General features: G+C 37.6%; 1 protein-coding gene across 2 annotated transcripts in view; it reads left to right on the forward strand.

Annotated features, from left to right (window-relative positions):
* The window catches only part of LOC136883437 (fatty acid synthase), an 844,467-nt gene that overhangs the window by 312,190 nt on the left and 507,636 nt on the right, over nucleotides 1-24,641 (forward strand). For both annotated transcript variants that reach the window (XM_068229660.1, XM_068229661.1), the window contains one exon: nucleotides 24,088-24,277. In XM_068229660.1, coding sequence (XP_068085761.1) covers nucleotides 24,088-24,277 — 190 coding nt within the window. The remainder of the gene's footprint in view (nucleotides 1-24,087; nucleotides 24,278-24,641) is intronic.

A 24,641-nucleotide genomic window follows, 5' to 3' on the forward strand; every position in this document is an offset into this window, starting at 1 on the left:
ACTTGAACTTAATACTCATTCAAATGATGATGATGATGATGATGATGATGATGATGATGATCATTATTATTATTATTATTATTATTATTATTATTATTATTATTATTATTATTATTATTATTATTATTATTATTATTAAATGTGCTGACGTAGGTAAGCCTTGTGTAAATGTGTAATGAATTGTTACACCGTTTGGGCCGCGCCATGTTAACTTTCTAACCTATATTTCATGCAAGGGGTTCGAAAATTTTGAGGCACATCTAGTAGCTTGTAATATCACGTGTAATTTTGTCAATACAGAACAAGATTTAAAATAAAGTAACATCACATTGTAAGATGAAGATTGTTTGTTGGTTACGAGATTTTGAGTTTGTGATATCTTTTGTATATATTCGGTCTTGTTCTAGCCATGCTGCCTTTGATATCGATTTATATCGGTTGAGCGCAATCTTGAAACCTGGCTGCCAATTGTATTGTTTACATCACCACGCGGTTAAGCTACCTTGCGTACAGTGTCGTGCGAGCATTCAGCTGTAGCAGATTGTTGATATTGTTCGCTGATTTTGACTGGTGGTGAACTCTTAGGAGTGTTTGCAGTGGGTACGTCCTGTCACTGGCTATCGATAGATAAGTAGTCGAGTGAATAGTTAAGGGATGTCTGTGGATAGAAGAGTTGGAGGTAAGATTCGACCTAATGAAAATATAATCTTGGAACAAGTGTCTTTAGATGGGGTAATAGTTGATAAAGTGTTACCTAATCAAGAACCTATGGGTAGAGATAGGGTTAATAATAATGCAGGGTCTAATATTGATAAAATGAGCACCTATACAGAAATTCATATAAGGCCATATATTGTATATGTCGAATCGGATGATCCAGATAGAAAAATAGGACAACTACACCCTTTGGTTTTAGGCAGACATTTTTATGAACAGCAGATTCCCAACATAAAAGACATTCACAGAAAGGGCCAAAACAGAATTCAAATTACTTTCAGCTCTCGGCAGGCTGCTAATAATTTCCTTTCCAATCCAATTCTTCAAGGAAAACACCTGAAAGCTTTCATACCATCATCAAGTGTAAATAGAGTTGGTTTGGTGAGGGGAGTTGATACCTATTTATCAGAGGCAGAACTCTTTCAGTATATAGATTTGCTATACCCGGTGATCAAAGCTCAAAGAATGAGTCGAAGATCATCCAAGGATGGCAAGACAGAATATATATTATTACCTAAGGAAATTTCTATCTTTAACGTAATTCTGGAAGTACACCCATTCATTTTTGGTGTTATCATTTGTGGAAAATGTCAAAGATATGGACATTCATTGACAAATTGTAGAGCTAGGGTACCTAGATGTGGGAAATATGCTTTTAATCATAACACCCAGAACTGTACACAGGCACTGGTTAAATGCATCCATTGAGAAGGTGATCATCAGGCAGGGGATGAAAGGTGTACTGAACATCAGCGACAGAAGGAAATTAAAAGAATAATGAGTGTTGAGAATAAGTCCTTTTTTGAGGAAAAAAAATTATTTTGGTCCTTTGGAACAGGATTTTAATCCACTAACAATACTACCACATTTCTCCTCTTTAGTGCAATTTTCTTCCAGTACATCTGAACCATTATCCCCTCGTAAAAGGAAGTTTACTACTATTGTCGATAGTCCACCCAGACAACCCTGTAGACCAGGATTCGATAGAAGTAACTACTTCCATTTGATAAGGGACCCTCCACGAGAAATACAATCTATTCCGGAAATCAGATCTCATTTACTTTCTGTGGATGTATCCTTAATAAATAGGTACAACAGTACAGAACAAGTCCATTCTGGAAACTGTGTTAATTAGGCTTCTGTTTCTATGCCGATCAAATCTTCTAATGTAAGCATTCAGTTGGAGGGGAAAGTTAAAGAATTATCTAAAAAATTTGAATTCATAATGAACCAAATGGGACAAAATGTTCAGTGGTGTAATTTAATTAAAGTTTCACACGGCGAAGTTATCACTCTATTAACTAACTAAAATGAGAATATTGCAGTGGAACTGTCAGAGTATTTTAAACAAGAAACATGGATTAATTCAGCTTATACAATATTTTGATCCATATATTGTTATACTTGGTGAAACATAGCTCAAAGAAAATATCATTTCCGAGTTACTGGTTTCAATTTAATACGATTAGATGGCAGTGTTGCGACTGGTGTGTGTATCCTCATAAAAAATATTATAGATTTCCAAGTCAGAGGGTTAATATGAGATTCCAAATGTCCAAACAATTGCAATTACATCAAATCACTCAACAGTCATTTCCTTATATTGTCCTCCTAAAATTAGGCCAACATACAAACAATGGAAGATATTTTTTGAACAATTCAAAATGTCCACTATTATTGGTGGTGATTACAATGCCCATAATTCAATTTGGGGAAGTATTTCTTGTTTCAAGAAAGGCCAAGATATAGAGAACATCATAAATAAATCCCCTCTTACAATATTGAATGACGGATCACCAACACGGATCACTGCGCCCAATACAAATCCCAGTGCTGTAGATCTGACTATAGCAACTATTGATTTGGCACATAAAATGTTGTGGCAAACCGGGAATAATCAACACCAAAGTGATCATTTTCCTATTTTCATTAATATCACCTCGAATGCAGTCCGAAAGCCACAAAAATTTCCGATTAGTGTGTGACAAATAAAACATATGGATAATTCGTTATTTCAAAGGTATATTCAGGACAGATTGTCTATTTTAGACAAATAGAGGATAATGATCTATATAAAAAATTTAAAATATTATAAAGGTCTATTTAGACACATACCACCCACTTGAACTTAAATACAAGTCGAAATATTCACCTAACATTCATTGGTGGGATGATGAATGTTCGGAATGGGTACAGCGTCGAAAAAATGCCATACAGGAATTCTGACATAAAGATACCGCACAAATCCAAAAATTATTTATTGAGAAATGACGATTGGCTTGGAAAGAGTTTACAAATTTATTAAATAGGCAAACCCCTCTTCAAGTTGTCTGGTCCTCCATTCGAAAGTTATGCAACTCGAACGTCAATATTATAAACAATACCGACGATGATAGTACAACTCTCCTTCAATTTTATCAAAATTTAAGTCCTGATTAGTAACTTTGCTTCAATATCCAGTAACTGGAATTACAAATAAATTTCAAACATTGCTGCGACCAGTAGTCCCATCGGAAGCCGATATTGCATTATATAATAAGAAAAGTACTTCTCCAGGAATGGATTATATATCATGCCATATAATTAAATGCTTACCGCCCAAAGCTAAAATATTCTATTTTAAAAATTTGACCTTCTATTAGGATTTGGAATTATACTTATGGAGTGGAACTATTTTGTATTAGTACCTATAAGGAAACCTGAAGAACCAAAACATGTATTAGGAAACTGTCTCAAAAAATTTTACTAAACAGAATATTGTAGGCTCTAGAATATTATGAACTACTACTGACGTACCAATTCTCATTCCTCAAAAATTGCAGCACGATAGATGCTTTGAATATTTTATTAGAAGATATACTGTTGGCAAATCTAGAAATCAACACGTTATTGCTGCTTTTTAGATATTAAAGGTGCTTATGACAACATGAATATTTCCATCTTACTCCATAAACTAAGAAATATGGATTTTCCTTCCACGTTGATTAATATATTAGGGCAACTCTATACGAATCGACGAGTGTGTCTCCTATTACAAGTTGTCCATTTCATGACCGTATCGATGAATATAATCAAGAAGTTAGTAAAATAACCACCTAATCGATACTTTATTATTGCCTCAGGCAAAATTGAATATAAATTAGCACTTACAGGACATGTTTCGACCACTTAGTGGTCCTCTTCAGCTGTATAAAGAAAGAATTGAGAAGAAAAAACATTATTGTCCTAATACAGCTGAAGAGGACCACTAAGTGGTCGAAAAATGTCCTGTAAGTGCTAATTTATATTCAATTTTGCCTGAGGGAATAATAAAGTATCGATTAGGTGGTTATTTTGCTAACTTCTTGAGTATGTCTCCAACAACTTGCCAACCAAAGCAGTTGCCGTAATGCATCTGTTGGACTGCCACAAGGTGACATTTCAAGTCCGATTATGTGTATTTTGTATACTGCTGATCTTGAAAAAGAAATTGTAAAAACAGCTCAGATATTACAATATGCATATGTTACAGTAATATACTGCATTCAAAATTCTATAGAGGAATGTCGGATTACAATAGACAAGACATTAGAAGTCCTTCAGACATGGACTATACAAAATGGTTTAGAGGTAGCACTGGCTAAAAGTTCAAATCTAATATTTACCATCACCCATTAGATGCGGCAAACAGGAAATCTTCACTAAACAAACCGTTCAGTATCTTGGGGTAGAAATAGATAATAAACTATCTTGGAAAAAATCATATTGCAGCGATATGTCGAAAAACAGAACAAAAAATACAAGTATTAAGTTCTTTAACGAACAGAACCTGGGGAGCTGACCCATATACTCTTTTAACTGTTTATAAAAACATTATAAGCCCTGTTTTTGACTATGGTAGTCAGTTTATAAGATATGGCCTCTGAGGATCAAAAAAAAAAAAGAGACTAGACAAAGTACAATATAAAGCTATTAGAATGATTACAGGTACCATGATCTCGACTCCCACAGATGCTTTACTAGCTGAAGTTACCGAACCACCGTTACGTTTGAGACGCAAATATATATCTACTAAATATCTTCTCAAGAAAATGGCCAGATATCAATATCTGATCTCTCCCAAGCTGAAATTATTATCAGAATATTATGGAAATGTATTACAAGAAAATTATCCGGCACTCCTATGGGCATATGTTCAATGTATATATTTACGACCGAATGTAGTTCAAACACAAACTCACCCTACGTACTCCATAATGTTTCCTATGAATATACAGTTGCCCAATATTATACGCACAATGTTCGACGATAACATATAAACAGACGGATAACAAATAACTCATTAAGAATTACTTTAGATTAATACGAACAATATATCCCATTTTATACTGACGGGTCAAAACATCATTACACATCTGATATTGGAGCCGCTTTTTACTCCCCTCAGCTGCAATTATCAAAAAAAAAAACATATTACCCCATATGGCATCTATATATACAGCTGAAATACTTGTAGTTTGTCCAGCGTTAATATATATTAAATATTCAACTTTCCAAAAGGCACTCATATCTACCAGTTCTCTCAGTGTTATTAAAGAATTAGAAAATCCAACAAATGCGGAAAGTTGGTATATAGAAAACCTAAGGAAACTACTGTATGATTTAACCGTACTAAATCGTTCTGTCTTATTTACGTGGATTCCAGGACATTCTGGAATAGAAGGCAATATCATGACCGATAAATTAGCAAACGAGGCAGCTAATGGACAAGGCTTACGATACCATATCGCATTCCCACAAAAAGACGTATGACACTGTGTAAGAAATTTATCCGAGAAAAGTGGAATGAACAGTGGCGCCAATCAGCAAAATCTAAAGGTAAACATTTATACAATCTCCAAAATACAGTTGCTAATAAACCATGGTTCGCAAAAGGACAGTACACCAGACGTCATATAGCTACTTCGCTTGAATCATGCCTGTACACCGGAACATCTGTATCGTTTAAGGATTAAGGATAACAAGTTGTGTAATTGTGGTAATTATGTCAGCATTATAAATGATATCTTGTTTCATTGTGATAAATATCCAAGACAGCGACAAGATTTCATTTCCAACTTAATATCACTCGGCATTCAACTTCCTCTAAATGTTTCTTGTTTGGTATATTATCCGACAGTTCACCTTCAAATTTTTTTCAAGAATGTAATATCACGACTTAATATGGACGATCTTGACTCTCTTATTTGTGATCTGGTCATGTTTGTGTATGGTAGTAAGACGCTGTGATAGATCACACTGGCATGAAGATGTAGAACCCTGTGTCCCTGTGCTAAATTCCTGTACTCTAACAAATGTGTACTTGTTCTAACAGTACGGTAGAAGACTAGGATATTCCTAATGTATCTTCCATAAACAACCTCTTCCAATAAAATAGGTCACACTTCCGTTTCTCAATACCACTCTATTCTATCCTTTTGAACAGTACCTTTTATTCATCATCATCATTAGTTGTTGTGCTCATTACTGAGTGTCGTGACCTCATAACTCCATCATTTCCATGTTGCAACCTTGACAACATGTTTCCATCCCGAGCAGTTTTCACATTTCGTTAATATGATCTGAAGTGTTAGCCCAGTGATCTTCTTCGCCTGATCTATCCATCTTCTTGCTGTTTTTCCTCGTGGTCTGCTGCCTTCAATTTTGCCTTGTAAAATTACCTTTTCCAAGTTCTCTCCGTCTCGTCTTAAAATGTGGCCAAGGAACTGCAGGTAACGTTCACTCACATGGAAAGATAGGCGTTTCTTGATGCAGAGTTCGTTCAGAATGGAAACATTAGATCTTCTTTCTGTCCAGGGTACACGTAGCATTCTCCGCCAACACCACATCTCAAAGGCATCAATGCGCTTTTTGTCTTGAGCATTCACAGTCCAGGTCTCACAGCCGTACAAAAAGATGGAGAACACTAGTGATTCTAACAAGTGCATCTTCGTGGCTTTTGATATTGCCCGGTTCTGCCAGATCTTAGTAAGTTTAACCATTGCAGCACGACCTAAGACAATATGTCTTTTTAGCTCTTTATCACAGCTTCCCATGTCATTGATGACAGACCTCAAGTATACAAATTCCTTAACTATATCCAGGACCTTTAGGCATCCCATAAGTTGGATTTGACCTTGCCGATCAACTACCATTAGTTTCATCTTTTTGATGTTTATCTCTAGACCATACTGAAGACTAGTGTTCTTCACCCTTGTAAGCAGGTCATGAAGCTCCTCTTCACTACCAGCAATGAGGGAAGTGTCATCTGCAAAGCGCAGGTTATTAATTTTTCTGCCACCAATCGAGATTCCACCATTCCAGCCATTGAGAGCGCTTTTGATCACACATTCTGCATAGATGTTGTAGAGTTGAGGTGATAATATACAACCTTGCCTTACTCCATTTGTCACATTGAAAATGCCTGAGAGATCACCATCCACCTTTATGGTTGCTGCATAGTTTTTATACAGGCTTTTCAGTAACGATATTAAATGCAGTGAAACCCCAAATTCCTTTAGCACCTGCCACAACTTGTCCCACATAACACAATCAAAGGCCTTTTTGTAGTCCAGGAAGCAAAGGCAGCGACACAAAACTCGTGACATTTCTCAATTGTCTGTCTCATGTTCAGGATAGACTCTCGTGTTCCTTTACCTGCAACAAAGCCTGTTTGTTCTGCGGATATCTGAGGTTGCAGGAATGGTTTTAGGTGTTTATTTATTATGTAGAGCAGAACTTTGCTTGCATGGGATATTAATGTGATAGTACAATAATTGGAACAATCCCTTATAGACCCCTTTATGTGAAGAAGGATTAGTATTGATGTTGTCCAGTCCTTGGGTCATTCACCAGTTTTCCTCACCATATTACATACCAAATGTAAAACACGCATGCCCTCCTCCCCCATCACTTTCAGCATTTCTCCCAAAATACCATCCATACCTGGGGCTTTGTTGTTCTTCAAATGATTGACAGCATTCACAATTTCAGTGAATAAAATATCAGGTTCTTTGTCATACCTCATAGAAATTTCCTGTTCGGTAGAATTATTTCCTTTGCAATACAGCATTTCACAGTATTGTTTCCACCTCTCTATTGCTTTCTTCTTATCAGTAATAAGGTTGCCATCTTCATCTGCAATCACCCATGTGCGTGGTTTGAACTCACGGGTAATGCTGTTGACTTTTTTTAAAAGATCACATGTTTGATTCAGCCTATGATGTTGGTCTATTTCATCACAGATACTAGTGAGATACCGTGTCTTGTCAGTTCTGCAATTGCGCTGTATTTCGCGGTGAAGTTCACTGTATGCTTCTTCGTCTTGCTTGGTTTGAATGCCACATTTCTTCAGTATGCTCCGCTCTTCTATTAGCAGTAGAGTGGTGTTCAATATCCAGGGATGCTTAGCTTTGATTAGTAATACTTAAATCAACCTAGTGACTGGACATAGTGCGCAGAGCAGAGTCCAAATAAAAACGAAGAAGCTACCTCACTCGGCGTGTGTTGTATAGGTTTAATAGTGTTCAGTGTAGATGTAATTTTATTTACATCCGTGTGTTGGTTAGTATATAGTTCGTCTTATGTACCATACCCCAGTATAGTTCGTGAAAGACAAATGGCAAGAATGTGACTCGGCAAAAATTGGCACCATGGTCTCGATCAGCCATAACCTCCTCCTTATGTCAGTCATTAGCTGCATATAATTTATTTCTTTTATTCCTAATAATAATGTACCTATTCTTGTTTTAGTGTCGGATATTGTTAGGAAGTGCATACACTATCTTTGAAGGTTTTATGAATTTATTTTCACTTGTGGTGTGGTGTTATTTTCGTAGTACGGTATTACATTTTATGAGGGCTGTATGCTGCACTTATATTGCATCACCTGTTATTGAAGCAGTAGAGTGCTGGTAGCATAGGTAAGGCAATGTTCACATGTTTTGCGAACTGTCAGTTTAGAAGAAAGCCGTGTGGAGTGTAGGACTATTTAAAGACTTTTACAATATCCTTATCTTACTTCTTTTATTCAGCTAACAATGTCTTCATCAAACCAAGGAAAACTTCGTTTAATGAAAGGTGGCTGCTTGATGATACTTTCAGAACATGGTTGACACCCATGCCTCAGGACAAATTTTCAGCATTTTGTATAATATATAAAACATCATTTTCTCTTAGCAACATGGGGAAGCAGGCATTAAAAAAGTCACATGTGAAGAAAGAAGCATGCCAGTAGTGTCAAGTTTAGCCAGTTCTCTTCATCACTTTCAAGTTATTTTAAAAAAAAGAACATTCGAATAGTGAAGTAACAAAAGACTTAAACTCAGTAGATAATACCCTGGCCGCAAACACAAATTGTCCTCTACCTGCCACAGCTACCACAATGAACTCTTATCACATATGACTCCACTACTGCTGCTTCTGCTTCTTCTTCTCTTCTTCCATTAAAGAAGGTTCACCAGAGATCAGATGCTTACAGAATTATCTTTCAAGAGAGGAAGTAACCAAAGCTGAGATTATATGGTGCATGCATACTGTCATGCAACACCATTCTTTACATGCCAGTGAATCTAGTGTAAGTTTGTTCCCAGTAGAAATGTTTCTAGACTCTGAAATAGCTTTGAAAGTTCAACCGTACAGAATAAAAGTTGCATATACAATCCACTCATGGTTTGACACCCTATTTTCATAAACAAGTTCTTGAGATGTGTAGTAAGTGCACACATTTCACTGTTGGTTTTGACGAGTCACTGAATAAAGTTTCCCAGATGGGCCAAATGGATCTTGTAGTTCGTTGTTTCAATCCTGATACCAATGAAGTATGCACTTCTTATTTTGAATCCGTGTTTCTTGGTCACTCTACCTCCTCAGATTTTTTTTTTTTTTTTTTTTTGTGTGAGCACTGCAAGGACTCAATCTAAAAGAAACTCTTACAAATTTAAATGGATGGTCCAAATGTTGATGTTCCTTCAGGATATCAGTAATTTAATACATAATGATCCAAATGCTTCAGTTTTGGTGAACATTGGAAAGTAATTGAACGTGCTATAGATATCCTACCTAATGTTGACAAATATATATAAGAAACAGAGACAAGAAAATCCCAAACTGTAACAGCTTCAAAATAGTATCAACTTCACTTACAGATAAGCTTCTTAAGGCCAAGTTGTCATTTTTATTATCACTTGTTGGATATTTGGAACCATTCCTAAAACATTTTCAGACAGATCTTCCATTTGCACCACTCCTGTATGAATCTCTAATTGCAACAATGAAAAATGTCATGACAAGGTTTGTTAAGTCTGAGTCACTGCAGTCTTCAGAAAATGCCCTCACAATTAATTTAGACAGTAAATAAAATCTTCTGCCTGCATCTAAAATTGACATAGGTTTCACTGCTAGAGCAGCACTTCGTGGTACTCCTGGATTAAATGATAGAGATATATTAGTGTTTCGCACAGATTGTCTAAGAGGAATGGTAGCTTTGTGCAAGAAGTCACTCGAACGGTCACTGCTGTCATATAAACAAGAAATTCCTTTAGTCAGTTTTGATCCAAATGTAGCCAAGCAACCTCTAAGCAGCAAATGGCTAAGGATAGCTTTAAATGCCTTTGTTGAAAACAAATGGATCTCGGGTAATGAAGCCAATCATATACAAAGGGAGTTCACTTCTGTTTGTAAGAAAGATACTTTCAAAGAAGTAGGGCGTTCTTTGTCTTCTAAAGACAAGAAGTTAGATCACTTTTGGCTTCACACTGTTTTGCCAACAGTAAATTTGAAAACAGAGAAGTTGCCTTCATTTCTCAAAATGATACCAATATTCTTTCATGGGAATGCTTCACTTGAACGTGGTTTATCTGTTACTAAAGAAATTATAGTAGAGAACATGCTACAAGTATCTCTTGTAGCACAAAGAAGAATATATAATGCTATCTCAAACCTTGGTCGAATTAAAAAGGTCTCCATTAATAAGAACATGCTCCATGCTGCAAGGAATGCTCATGCTTTGTATGTTCAAAATCTAAAGGAGAAATGTTAAGCATTGGAAGTAGAAAATTCTTTGCAGAAAAAAATAAGAGAATGGCCGCTTTGTTGTTGAAAGAATTAGAAGGAAAAAAAGCGGAGGGTGATAGCGGAAGCTCGACAGTCGTTGCTGGCTGCTTCGTGGAAGCAGTAATGGTAATCAGTTTTTAAAAATCTTAAAATGAATTTAATTAGACTAAATTCAACTTTCAAGTTTTGAAATTTAATATGCACATTATTTGCTCATTTATTTTTTGGATGTCAAGTTTTCAAAATGTATTTTAATATTACTGTCATACCTGGGAACTTCTTTTATAATTTTATTTTTTGTCATTGCGTGTCAGGGAAAAAAAAAGTTTTTATGTCTGGAAAACAGGAAAATGTCAGGGAATTTCAAAATCTTGATTTGGTGGACACACTGTTTATATACAACCAAATAAATGAGAGTTCAAATCAGTTAATCTAAGATGCTGAACCACCAGCACAAACATAATCTATATACAGTACAGCAGAGGCCTGGTTTTTTGAGCTATTTGGGGCTGACACGACTTCAAATTACAAAATCCTCATATTACATGCAAATAAGAATGAATCAAAGGACTGTGCATGAAAACATATTAAATGAGTACTGGTACAAAAGAAGATTAAACAACACATTACATAAGTTGCCATTGATGCTTTCACGGCCCGTACTTATAGACATGATATAGGCTTTTGGACTTATGCTGTGTCAAGAAAATAAGGTGAAATTCTCCACGTTTCGTAGAGAAGTGCTCTGCGTAATCAGAAGAAAATCTCAACATTTCATGAGAAAGGCTTCTTAAACAATGAACGTTAGAATTTAGACGTTATAATAGAAGTGGAAATGGTACGTTCATTCATCACCAGATGGCTCCCCAGGCACAGTACAGTGCTAGCGTTCGAAGCAGAAGCTGACGGAACCATCAGAATCAGTCTAAGAGGGTCACATGTACGTAACATATGACATAGACAGGTGTATGACATAGACACAAGCCTGGAATGAAACATCTGGTGATGAGGAACGTACGAATTTGGAAAACACTGAGACGAAATGACAATAGTGAAGGGACAGGGAAGGGAACTACCTACGTAAATCCTTAATGGCTGGCAACCAGGTATTACTTAATAGATAGCCAGTGTCCCTGTTGAAATTGTTAGGATATCTACGTATTTCCACAGCTTCGCGTATAATCCTGGACCTGTAGTGTCTAGTGTGGGTAAGAGCTCGAGCATCTTGGAACATGACATCATGACCCGACGATAGTGTGCTCAGCTATTGCTGATTTGTCTTGCTGGTTGAGACGAATATTACGTTCATGTTCCTTGATACGGGTACCAATGGACCGGCATGTTTGGCTGATGTATACCTTACCGCAAGTATAGGGAATTTCATATACCCCAGTATGTAAAAGTGGGGACAATTTATCCTTGGTTTTACTCAGACTGTGAGCAATTTTAGTGGTGGTGCCAAACACAGTTTTTATATTGTGTTTGCAGAAGACCTTTTCAATTCAATCTGTGGTGTTGTGAATGTAAGGCAAGTAGTCAGTTCCCTTCACTTCTTCCTTCTGTGAGCTTTGCTTGGTCGTTTCTCTGGAATGCAGGGCTCTATGAATCTGCAAATCGCTGTAACCATTACCCTTGAACATGACTTTGAGCGTGTCCATCTCCACCTGGATATTTGATGGCTCACAAATTCGTCTCGCCCTCTTGGTGAGTTCACAATGAAGTATTTATTTATTTTCCACCTAGTCGATACAATGATTGCCTAAGGCAATTTTTATTGGTCAAAAGTGGTACATGTTTCGTATATTATCAACATCTTCAGCCACATAACAATGTTTAGATGAAAAATATAAAATAGACAAAGTAATGCTTTAGAGGAAGTGTCCTTGAAATTAACATAAGATTGACAAGATTAAAACAAACAAATAACTCAAGAGAAAATATATAAATTATTTCTACAATAGAAAGCAGTCGTCAAGGAAACACTTGTACAATATTTTTTGATTCCGGTATATATAAACTCACATGCTTTGAATGTAAGAACACATACATAGGACAATCTGGCCGCAATTTTAAAGTTAGATATTTGGAACATGTGAATGCTGAAAAACATAGAAGATTCTCAGCAATGGGTTCACACATGACTGCCACAGGTCATAAATTTACAAACATAGAACAAGACCTGACCATCATAAAAAAGTTAAAAAAGGGCAGCTTAATGAACACATATGAAGACCTGTACATTCATCTAGACCAACTTGTAAAGAAAAATGATAACCTTAATGAGGCTGTAGAATATAAGAATCCATTATATTATCAAATTCTAGTATATTTGAAAATGCTTGAGAAGGATCAAGAAAAAAGAATTGGAATTTCTCCACCTACAGATAGCCCTACAACTTATTCCTCCTCAGTTGAAGCTATAGGTGACAGCATGGAAGTTCTTGACACACCTATATCCCCCGCTCCTCCTCCTCCTCAGGTGCAAGAACAAGGAAGAACGCATCATCAATATTACACCCGGCGCAAAACTGTGAAAGAATGACAGGAGTTACTGTTCCAAAGGAAAGCAGGCTTAATAAGATTTGACAACTAGGAATTAGTTATATTTTCATCTACATTAATAATAAGAGCCGCACTGTGATATCAGGATTTCTTCATTTCGATAATTACTTATAAATTGTATAATTTTTAATTTATAAATTGATCTTTTTTCATGGATTATTAAGAAAAGAATATTTATTAGGACAATTTCTCTATGGAATATTGTACAAGTGTTTCCTTGACGACTGCTTTCTATTGTAGAAATAATTTATATATTTTCTCTTGAGTTATTTGTTTGTTTTAATCTTGTCAATCTTATGTTAATTTCAAGGACACTTCCTCTAAAGCATTACTTTGTCTATTTTATATTTTTCATCTAAACATTGTTATGTGGCTGAAGATGTTGATAATATACGAAACATGTACCACTTTTGACCAATAAAAATTGCCTTAGGCAATCATTGTATCGACTAGGTGGAAAATAAATAAATACTTCATTGTGAATCTATTGAAGTGCGATACGGACCATGAAGCTGATTTTATGTAATCTCTTGGTGAGTGTCGTGAGAATGCCTTGTGTTTGTACTGGATGGTGGTGAGAATCTGCAATGAAGACAGCGATTTGTGTGGACAGGCTTACGATAAACGGTATGTCCTAAGGAGCCGTCTGGTTTCTTTCTTACTAGAACATTCAAGAAAGGAAGGTATCTGTCCGACTCCATCTTCATAGTAAATTTAATTGAAGGATGTTGCTGATTTAGATGGTTCAGAAATAGATTTTCTCAGGACCTTCTGCCCAGACCACAAATGCATCATCAACATACCTCCACTATATCATAGGTTTGACGGGCGCCAAAGCAGTAGCCTCCTTCTCAAAATGCTCCATAAAGAAATTAACCACTACGGGCAAAAGTGGACTTTCCGTAGCCGCTCCTTCCATCTGTTCGTAAAAATTCCCACGCCACAAGAAATAGCTGGAAGTCATGTAGTAGTAAAATAGCTTAGTAATGTCCTCAGGGAACAGGTGTTCAGTGAGAGACATGATGGAGTCAGTCGGAACTTTAGTGAACAAGGACTCCACATCAAAACTCACCAACAGTGCATTAGGTTGAAGGGTTATGGTTGACAGCTTGTTAATGAAATATTGAGAGTCCCTGATGTATGATTCAGTATGTCCTATGTGTGGCTGAAGCAATTTGCTTAGGTATTTAGCCAGAGCATATGTAGGAGAACCTATCGCACTAACAATAGGTCTGAGATGAACATCTTATTTATGGATCTTAGGTAGTCCATATAATCTAGGTGGCACTGCATCTCCCGGGGACAGATGTTTAGCCTCCTCTTTTGGACTTGAAGATTGCCTTCAGAGCTTCACGGTGGCATTGGACACACGAGTGGTGGGGTCACGTGAGCTCAGTCTGTAAACAGTCTCTGACAATATAGCCAAAATCTTATTCTTATACTCATCAGTGTCTATAACCACTGTCTCAATAACCTTATCAGCTGAGAAGTTGGTCAGTTCAGAATCATCTCTAAGTTCCTTCAGAGCTCTCCTCTCACCTCTTGTTAAATTGGGCGCGGGTACAACAGCAGACCTTATGTCTCTCACATATTTCTGTCTAAACTCCTCAGCCTCATCCAAGGGTAGTTTGCGGATGCCTGCCTCAACAGAAGTAATTAACTCCTCAGTGGGAATTTTAGAGGGAGCGGCAGTGAAGTTAAGACCCCTAGCTAGAACTGCTGTTTGGTTCTTGTCAAAGGATTTCTTGAAAAGATTGATGACAGTTTTACTAGCATCCGGGTTCGTGCAAGAGACCACCTGTTTCTGAACTAGTCGAAGGAACTTAGATTTCTGTCTGAATGACACCTGGTTGAATTTTTGTTCAGCCTGTATAGCAGTGATGCGATCGAAAGTCAACCACAATTCCTGCGAGAGAGTGTTGCATAACAGCAGGTGTAAATGAAACAATTCTCAGGAGATAGAGTCCAGTTCCTTACGAGTAATGCACTCTCTTGATCACAAGAGCCTTGCTAGCGTGTTGATATATTCTCCTGGCCTTCGGAGAATTCAATGTGTGCTTCAGCTTCACACAGTTGGGAATGATGTTATGGTCCCTGCATCTCGGCAGAAAGCATAAAGAAGAAAGAAGAAAAGACTTCTTTCTCCTTAATTTGCATTTGCATTTTATACCTGAGTTAGATGTGGGCTAATATTACTAAGTTTAATAGAAACACCAACTTAAATTTGAAAGAGATGCACCAATGTCTTTTGTTTTAAAATGTCATCATCATTATTATTTGGACTTAGACTTGCAGCATTAACAAAATAATCATCAAATAGAACACTGTCAAGAAGTACTTCAAGTTATTGCTGCTCATAACCTTCAAACATGCGTCTGAAAAATAAATGCCTTAGCTGCATGATGTAGCAAGAACGCTACATTCATATTTAGCGGATTTTTAGTAACTTCAGTAATCAGTGAATCACCTAGAATTGTATTTCATTGCTATTCATACATGTACAGCTGCCATGACACCTGTCCAACTGCCTTAGGCAAAGATATCGTACGATATAAATGGAAAATATTATTGCCCCTAGCCCTCTGTAGCATCAGTTCTGGAAGTATGCGATGTCAAAGGTATTATGTACATAGTTTGGTTTGCCATCTTTTAACTTGTTACTGAACTACAAGAAGAAGAATATTATGTAGCGAAAAACTATGCTATGCAGTGTCGGATTAAGTTGAGAATCTTCGTATGAGCGGTTACTGTGGCATGCAGCACTGCTGTTGACATCCACATGGGCATTGCCCATTAATTTCAAAGGAATGAATGAAATTGGCAAATGTTCTACGTGCAACATACAGGCCATGACCATACCATTGGAGACGTTTTTCTTGTGCCTTCTCACTGATGGTTGTAATGCCCATTTGCTGGTGAACGGTGTCATTTTATGTACTACAATGTGAATATTTTCGACCTCAGATGTGGCATCCTACTGTCCCAGAGTACACCTGTGACTTCCCACCATCTCATCCATGCTGCTTATCCTACTTCACACTTCAGCACCTATCCCACCAACATTCTAGTAGGCAAGATCTTAGATACCTGAAGCTTATGGTCTTCATTAAGGTTTCTCCATCGACTTAGATGGAGCCATTGCTTGGGATGGTTTTCCAGGTATTTGGTCTTCGTTTTGTTCAGTCTAAGACCATATTATGAGAGAAAGCTGTTCCAGTCTTCAGCTTGATGCTGCTATCTTCTTGTGGTATTAGCAAGTGTGACATTATCTGCTTATTAGAGAGTCCAATGGACACTCCTTTGCAGGTCCCGTGTGATTGTGTCAGTGACGAGGACAAAGAGAAATGGGGACAGTGTGGAGCCTTGATGAACACCAACTTTCACTGGTAATCTCTCCTAGATGCCGACAGCGCAACGTACATGACTTGTGGTGTTCGTGTTGAGCATCTTGATCCAAAGCATTTCTGGTACACTGTCATTAAGTGCATACCAGATCATATTATTTATTTATTTATTTATTTATTTATTTATTTATGTCTTTATTAAGTGGCGAAGTTAGGGCTCTTGGCCCTCTCTTACACTTAACCACATACAATTTTTTTATTTTTACAGTATTAATCTAAAATATCATTGTAATCCTTTACTGTTATTGAGATATGTAAGTCAGATAAGGAATTACAATAATACAACTAATTAAGGTTACTACTGATGAAAAATTATAGGATAAATAGAGAGTGGTTAATAACAAAACAAAAAAAAAAAATCAACTTACAACCTAAAGAATATATCTACAACTAGCTTAAAGGAAACCTTATTCAAATATAAGGCTGAAATAAATTAACTGAATGTTAGTATGTTACAATCTGAGTGTACTAAAATTGATGTTACTATGTAGTCTATTTCTACGAACATTCTATAGCCTTAAATGAGAGTAGTAAGAACGTAAATGGAATAGCCTAAGAACTTAAATCTAGTACGTAACTTTTGGTTTCATTCACACGTCATTCACTCTTACATTCATTTGAGTCAACTGTATGTACTCTGGAGGAATTTACGGTAGGCTGTTTTAAATGTCCTAGACGAGCAAGACTTTTTAATATCATCCGTGATCGTATTCCATAACCTCAAAGCAGAGACCAGGAATGAGTGGCTGTAGGTATTTGTTCGATGCGGTGCTATTTCAAGTAGTGATCCGGAGCGAGTGTTAATTTCGTGGAACGAAGAAAGAAGCCTAAAATTGGACGATAGATAGGTGGGGCTGTTTGAAGAAAGCAACTGATAGATGAGGGTCATTTGGTGCGTTTTTCGATGATCATTTAAACGTAGCCATCCCAACTTTTTGTAGTATGGTGTTATATGAGCATCATGTCAGAGCTGGAAGGCATATCGAATGCAAGAGTTCTGTACATGTTGTAGCTTTGTTGCTTGTTCACAGGTTAGGTCAGTCAATAAACTGTCACAGTAGTCAAAGATTGGAAAGATAAGTGTTTGTATGAGTTTTAATTTAAGGTCCAGTGGGAGAACATTTTTATGATGCTTCAAAGGATAAATAGATGCATGTACTTTTCTGCACACATTAGTTATATGCTCATTCCAGGTCAGAGTCTCATTTAAGGTGACCCCCAAGGTTTGTAACAATCTTGGAGTATGGCACTTCGGTATCATCAATGGTAATTGGAGGAGGATTGTGATTACTATTTAGAGCACATAGTAATTTTTTGTGTCCAATTATTATGCTTTGGGTCTTTCATGGGTTGATGAGTAAGGCATTGTTCCTGGCATACGTTGTGAGTCGTTGTAGGTCTGTATTCATATGCTGGATCGCTTCGCATATACTATCTACACTGGTATGGTAATATACCTGCAGGTTATCAGCATACAGATGGTATTTACAGTGAACAAGTGGGGATGAAATATCATTGATATGCAGGCTGAATAATAAAGGTCCAAGCACAGATCCTTGAGGAACGCCAGATAATCGGATAGCCCATTTGGACGTAACATCGTTTACTGAGACACACTGACGATGATTTGTGAGGTAGGATATAAAGAAATTGAGCGCATTCTGGTCGACACCAAGGGAGCGCAATTTTGAAAGGAGTAGTTGTATGTTGACTGTATCAAATGCACTGCTAAAATCAAGGAGCGTGAGAACCGTCACCTGTCGCTTATCCATAGCAAGCCTGATATCATCTGTTACCCGAAGGAGTGCTGTGGTTGTACCGTGGCCCTTCCTGAAACCAGATTGCAACGGGTCTAGTAGTGAATGATTTGTGCAATATTCAGTTAGTTGCTCGTGAATTAGTCATTGAAGGGCTGTCGCAAGCGGAGCGAGTATTGATATAGGGCGGTAGTCTGATGGATAATTTGATGTGGTGTTCTTTAATACTGGATTCACTAGAGCATCCTTCCAAATGTCTGGAAAAGTTCCTGAATTTATACAGTAATTGAAGATATGAGTAATGATCGGTAATACTGCACCGATGACATTTTTTATGAAACCTATTGGAATATGATCTGCTCCTTTCGCTTGAGATTTAATGGAATTTAAGACTCGTTTTACTTTGTTTATATTGACAGTTTGCAATGAGAATGTTGGTTCAATATTCAAGTAATTGCCATCTTCATGTAACAGGATTCCAGATTGGGGTCGAGTTTCTTTGATTTGTTTACCAGTGAAATGAGAGTTAAGTGTGTTCAACGATATTGTTGAAATATGAGGTTCTTCAATTTTTCGTATTCCTATTGAACGTAACTGATTCCACGCATTAACTGTATTGAGATTTTTGGTTTGATTTCTGATATATTTAAATTTAATGTTTCTAATTAATTGTTTTGTTTTGTTCCGTAGACGACAGTATTGTTCGAAATCCGTTTGCTCTTTTGTTGCTCTGTACCGGTGAAACAAAGCATCAAGGCGGGCCATTGTTGCTTTTATCTCAGTGTATAACCACGGAGCAGGAGAGCGAGTAACCCTTGCCTGCAGAACGGGAGCATGCTTGTCATAGAGTCCTAACAATAAGGAGTTAAATCGATATACTTTCAAATTCACGTCGTGCACTTGTCGTATGTCGTCCCAAGGCAAATTATATGCGTCATATTGTAGTAGAGTTAAGTCTATATTTTTTATGTCTCTGTAGTTTACATACCTAGCTTTACACTTCGGCACCTGCAGTGAGTAGCACAGATAGATAAGATCATGTGTAGAGATACCAGGGACAGAGATTTGTCCGTGCTTGACAGCCTTATGGGGATTATTTGTCACTAAGTAGTCAATTAGAGTGTGGGTTGAGCCGTTACGTGTGTGTACGTGATTAGTTGCGTCTAATGGTAAGATGGTCATGTCCATTGAAATGAACAGCCTGCGAATTCGGTCCGAGTCACTAGTCTGGGTCAGGAGATTTATGTTAAAATCACCGAGGATTATGATGTGTTCGTAACCTGGTATAAGTTTCAGCAGATCCGCTTCAAGTGCGTCTATATTACTTACCTTGGGTGGCTTATATACTACTACTATTAACACTTTCTGGTGGTTGACAATCGCCTCAAGGAACATGTATTCAGTATGCGGAGTGTCATTGGGGGAAGATTTACAGATTGTTTTGCTCTTAATGTCGTCTCTACAGTACACTGAAACACTACCGCCTCGTTTACCTGCGCGGTCATTCCTGAATAAAGTATACCCATCAATTTTTACAAGCACAGAACTGATACTGTTAGTCAACCAACTTTCACTCAGACCGATTAAATGCATATTTGTGTCAGTAATTATAGAACGGACTTCGTCAAAGTGACTTAAAAGTGATAAACAGTTAATAGGGCAACATTGCAGGGTTCTAGGAAACTGCAACAAGGCACGTTTCAATAGGATTCCTGTGGGCTCGGGTTGGGGTAGGGGAGCTACTGGTGATTGTGAAAGAGGGTTGTCATTGTCTTGGAATACGTCCGGGTCAATGGCATGCAGGAATTCCTCATCTGCTACATGCACAGGCTCATTAGTCTTAGCCATTATCATGCATAACTAAAGAAACACTTACCGAGAATTTCCCAGGTACATTCGCTGACTCAGTTCGCACACACTGGAGACACACACACAAATATATAAACATGAAAACTACGGAACATTTTAAGACTTAAATCTTAATTCACTGTTACATCTGCTGAGTTTAGAGTTCTGTTCAAGTCACATACAGTACTAATATATTCTTCCTTCCATTATTTAGTAACACTACTATGCGTCCTTCGACTGTCCATACCCGCTTATGCCCTAGGATATCCCTAGCTCTGTCTAGAATCTGTTTCCGGATACTCGTAAGTGATTCAGTTATTAGAAATTTAGATCCTTTGAGAAGTTTTTTAACTCTCCAAACCCGGTTACGATCTTGAAACCTTAGGAATTTCACGATGATCGGTCGTCTTCCCGTCAGCTGTTGGCTTCAGCTGTTGTGCGTTTCCGCTCACCAAGCCTGTGGCAGCGGTCTGTGTCTCCTAGTGAGATGTCCAGTTGTAGCTTATCCCTGATGAAGTCCGTAACTTTTTATACATGTCTTCATCAGGTTCCTCGGCGACACCGTGCAGTAGGAGGCAGTTACGACTGCTATACTGAGCCAAATTGTCAATCGTTTCTTCATGACGGGTTAGAGTCTCGTCCATCGTCGATATCTTAGTCCTTAGTTCGGCAATTTCAGTGGTCACTTGGTCCTTGAAGGTTTCAAAGTTGGCAGCCAGGCTCTGTATTTCTTAAAAATTAAATAATTGAAAAAGAGGTTCAACCTATTCAATACATAGGAAAGAAATGTAGTGATTACATTCTTATTTAATAGTAAATATAAATGGGACTGGTTTCGACCCTAGTCCAGGTCATCGTCAGCCGTAAAAACATGTAAAACAATGCATATGAAAAAGAAAAAGAAAAAGATTAAGTGAACTCTGGATCGGTATAAGATGAAACATAAATTAACGATGGGGGTAGAAATTGTGAGTCACTTAAAAGAAAACAGTATGTAATATTAAGAATGGTAGTATGGCACACGCAAGTTATTTATGATCTTCATATATTATTTGATAGTGTTGTGACTTTGTGCCTGACAGAGTGTGGAAACTGACCCATTTGACTGTTCTCCAATATTCATAAACATTGTGAGACTTCGCCTATCATTGCATGTGCCATACTACCATTCTTAATATTACGTACTGTTTTCTTTTAAGTGACTCACAATTTCTACCCCCATCGTTAATTTATGTTTCATCTTATACCGATCCAGAGTTCACTTAATCTTTTTCTTTTTCATATGCATTGTTTTACATGTTTTTACGGCTGACGATGACCTGGACTAGGGTCGAAACCGGTCCCATTTATATTTACTATTAAATAAGAATGTAATCACTACATTTCTTTCCTATGTATTGAATAGGTTGAACCTCTTTTTCAATTATTTAATTTTTAACGTTAATACTTTCAATACGGAACAATGAAATTTTTATCTTTAAATCTGTATTTCTTGTCGTGGGTTGGTAGTAGTGTCTCCAGTACTGGTGGTCGCTGCTGCTAGGCGAGCTTGGAAGTCACTCAGTTGACTTTCAAAGACAGTTATTCTTTGATTAACTTCGTTAAGTGTCATGTTTTAGTGATATATTTCAACTGGAACACTGTACAAATGTTTTCCGTGACAGAGTTCGTACCTAGATGCGGTTGTTCTTGCTGTTTTCGCAGGATATAACAGAGAGCACGTAACACTCACACTACACTGGCTGCCATACTAGAAGTATTACAGAGTATGATCTTCAATGAAGAAGGTTTTTAAAAATATTGATTGCTGATTTCAGCACAGTAAGCGCTACTTTGGTTATAGTGCTTGAGGAGGGTGAAAAGACTTAAAGATGCTGTAGCACCATGTCCTGGATAGGTTGAGTGATTGACGTTTTGCCACTATTACTATTTATTTCTATGTTTCGGCTCAAACATATTTTGTCTGACTTTTTCAACTTGTACAAGACTTACTGGTATTTGCTTTTCCCTGTGACCAGAAAGTACAGCAGCCTTTCAGATATACAGTGCTGTCATTTTATGATGAAACTTCGTATCATTCTGCCACTGACCAACTTTGGTTTTTCTCAGCTGCAGCGTGGGAAGCTAGATGCCAAAACATCCCAACAGTTAATTTTTTTTTTTTTTTAGAATTGTATGGGAATGTGTGTGCCACCATTAATCACGGCTGAATGATGAGAGAGAAAGGACAGGATAGTCAAAGTACTGAAGAAACATGACATACACATAACATTTAGGTTTGGATCAAAGGTACGTGATCTCATCCAACTGGTGGATGACAAATTTCAGCTCCAATAGGAAGGAATGTACAGAATACTGTACAGCTGTGAATAGGCTACACTGGGAGACTGGCTGGTCCATAACTACAAGACAGACAGAACATAAAGACACACACACATCTGCAGCAGCTCTCTAAATCATCCATTCAGCAGACATCCATCCTCCTCAATGAAATCAAACTTTTAGCCTCTGTCACTTTCACAAGAGAAAAGTCAGAGAAGCCATGGAAATTGATGAACACCCAAATAACTTCAATCAATAATAATAATAATAATAATAATAATAATAATAATAATAATAATGTTATTTGTTTTACGTCCCACTAACTTCTTTTTTTGCGGTTTTCGGAGACGCCGAGGTGCCGGAATGTAGTCCCGCAGGAGTTCTTTTACGTGCCAGTAAATCTACCGACACGAGGCTGACGTATTTGTGCACCTTCAAATACCACCGGACTGAGCCAGGATCGAACCTGCCAAGTTGGGGTCAGAAGGCCAGCGCCTCAACCGTCTGAGCCACTCAGCCCGGCCATAACTTCAATCAAAATGAGGGGTTATGGTTATCTAATGTCTGGAAATTAGCATTAAAACGACAAGAAGAGCCCCACACTACCCCACGTGACACACTTTCACTGTACAGTCCGACCTCTATGTATAAATATTCCTGCCTTTTTCTCAACTAATAAGGCAGCCTTGACAATGCCTACTGTATGATGACAAAATGTCGGCCACTCTCCAACCCAGAACATGGAGCAACAGCATCAGCACCGATTGCAGAAGTCTAAGAAGCAGGACTTCCAGAATTCTGGATATTATGACTCTTCCCCTTATCAGCAATAGAATGCTGCACTTGTATCTATTTTTTTTTTTTTTTCCCCCTCATTAAGTACCCAGTGTTTTTATTAAGCTGATGCTTTTAGAAGCCAGTATAATTCTCTACTACATCTATCAAAAGAGGCCAAATCCTGAGAAAAACATAATAGTTATGTGATTTAATTGGTAATGTCTGACTCGTTGGCTGAACGGTCAGCGTACTGGCCTTCGGTTCAGAGGGTCCCGGGTTCGATTCCCGGCCGGGTTGGGGGATTTTAACCTTCATTGGTTAATTCCAATGGCCCGGGGGCTGGGTGTTTGTGCTGTCCCCAACATCCCTGCAACTCACACACCACACACAACACTATCCTCCACCACAATAACACGCAGTTCCCTACACATGGCAGATGCCGCCCACCCTCATAGGAGGGTCTGCCTTACACGGGCTGCACTCAGCTAGAAATAGCCACACGAAATTATATATTATAATTGGTAATGTAACCTTTTTATTTTTAAATGTTCTTTTTTATCCTTTCCATGCAATAAAAGAAAGATTTGGAGTTCAGTTGAGAATAACAAGCAGTTTTGTTGCTGCTTTAGATTGGTCTGGTGAACATCCTCACAGCTATTGGTATCATCCCTGATGGTGTTGTTGGCCACTCCATTGGTGATCTGCTGTGTGCCTACGTTGATGGCACCCTCTCCCTCAAGCAGACTATTCTCGTTGCTTATTACCGTGGCTTAGCCTGCATTGAGTCTTCCGTTCCCAGAGGATCATTGGCTATGATTGGTAAGTATCAGTCTCATTGCAGCTGCATGCAGGAGTTGGATTAGGGTCACAGAATCTTATGTTAAGGGGACAGTCTGGATATATAAATGGATATTTTGGTCATTTTGCTAAGATCATATGAATCCTTTACTATTCAGCAGAGAAAATATCATCTAACTTTGGTCTGCTTTTCCCCCAAATTTCCAACTTTACATATAGAATTCCTCTATTCTCTGGAAATATTCCATTTAATTTAACAAAACCTTTATGCTATATGTATCACAGTTACATTAATAAGCTTTTTCTTCTAAAAGTATTTTAAGGGTTACTCTCAGTTTGAACTCGACAAAACATCTCTACCTTGCAATGTAAGTATAAAAAATTC

The sequence above is a fragment of the Anabrus simplex genome, chromosome 11 (assembly GCF_040414725.1).
Source record: "Anabrus simplex isolate iqAnaSimp1 chromosome 11, ASM4041472v1, whole genome shotgun sequence".
Lineage (NCBI taxonomy): Eukaryota > Metazoa > Arthropoda > Insecta > Orthoptera > Tettigoniidae > Anabrus > Anabrus simplex.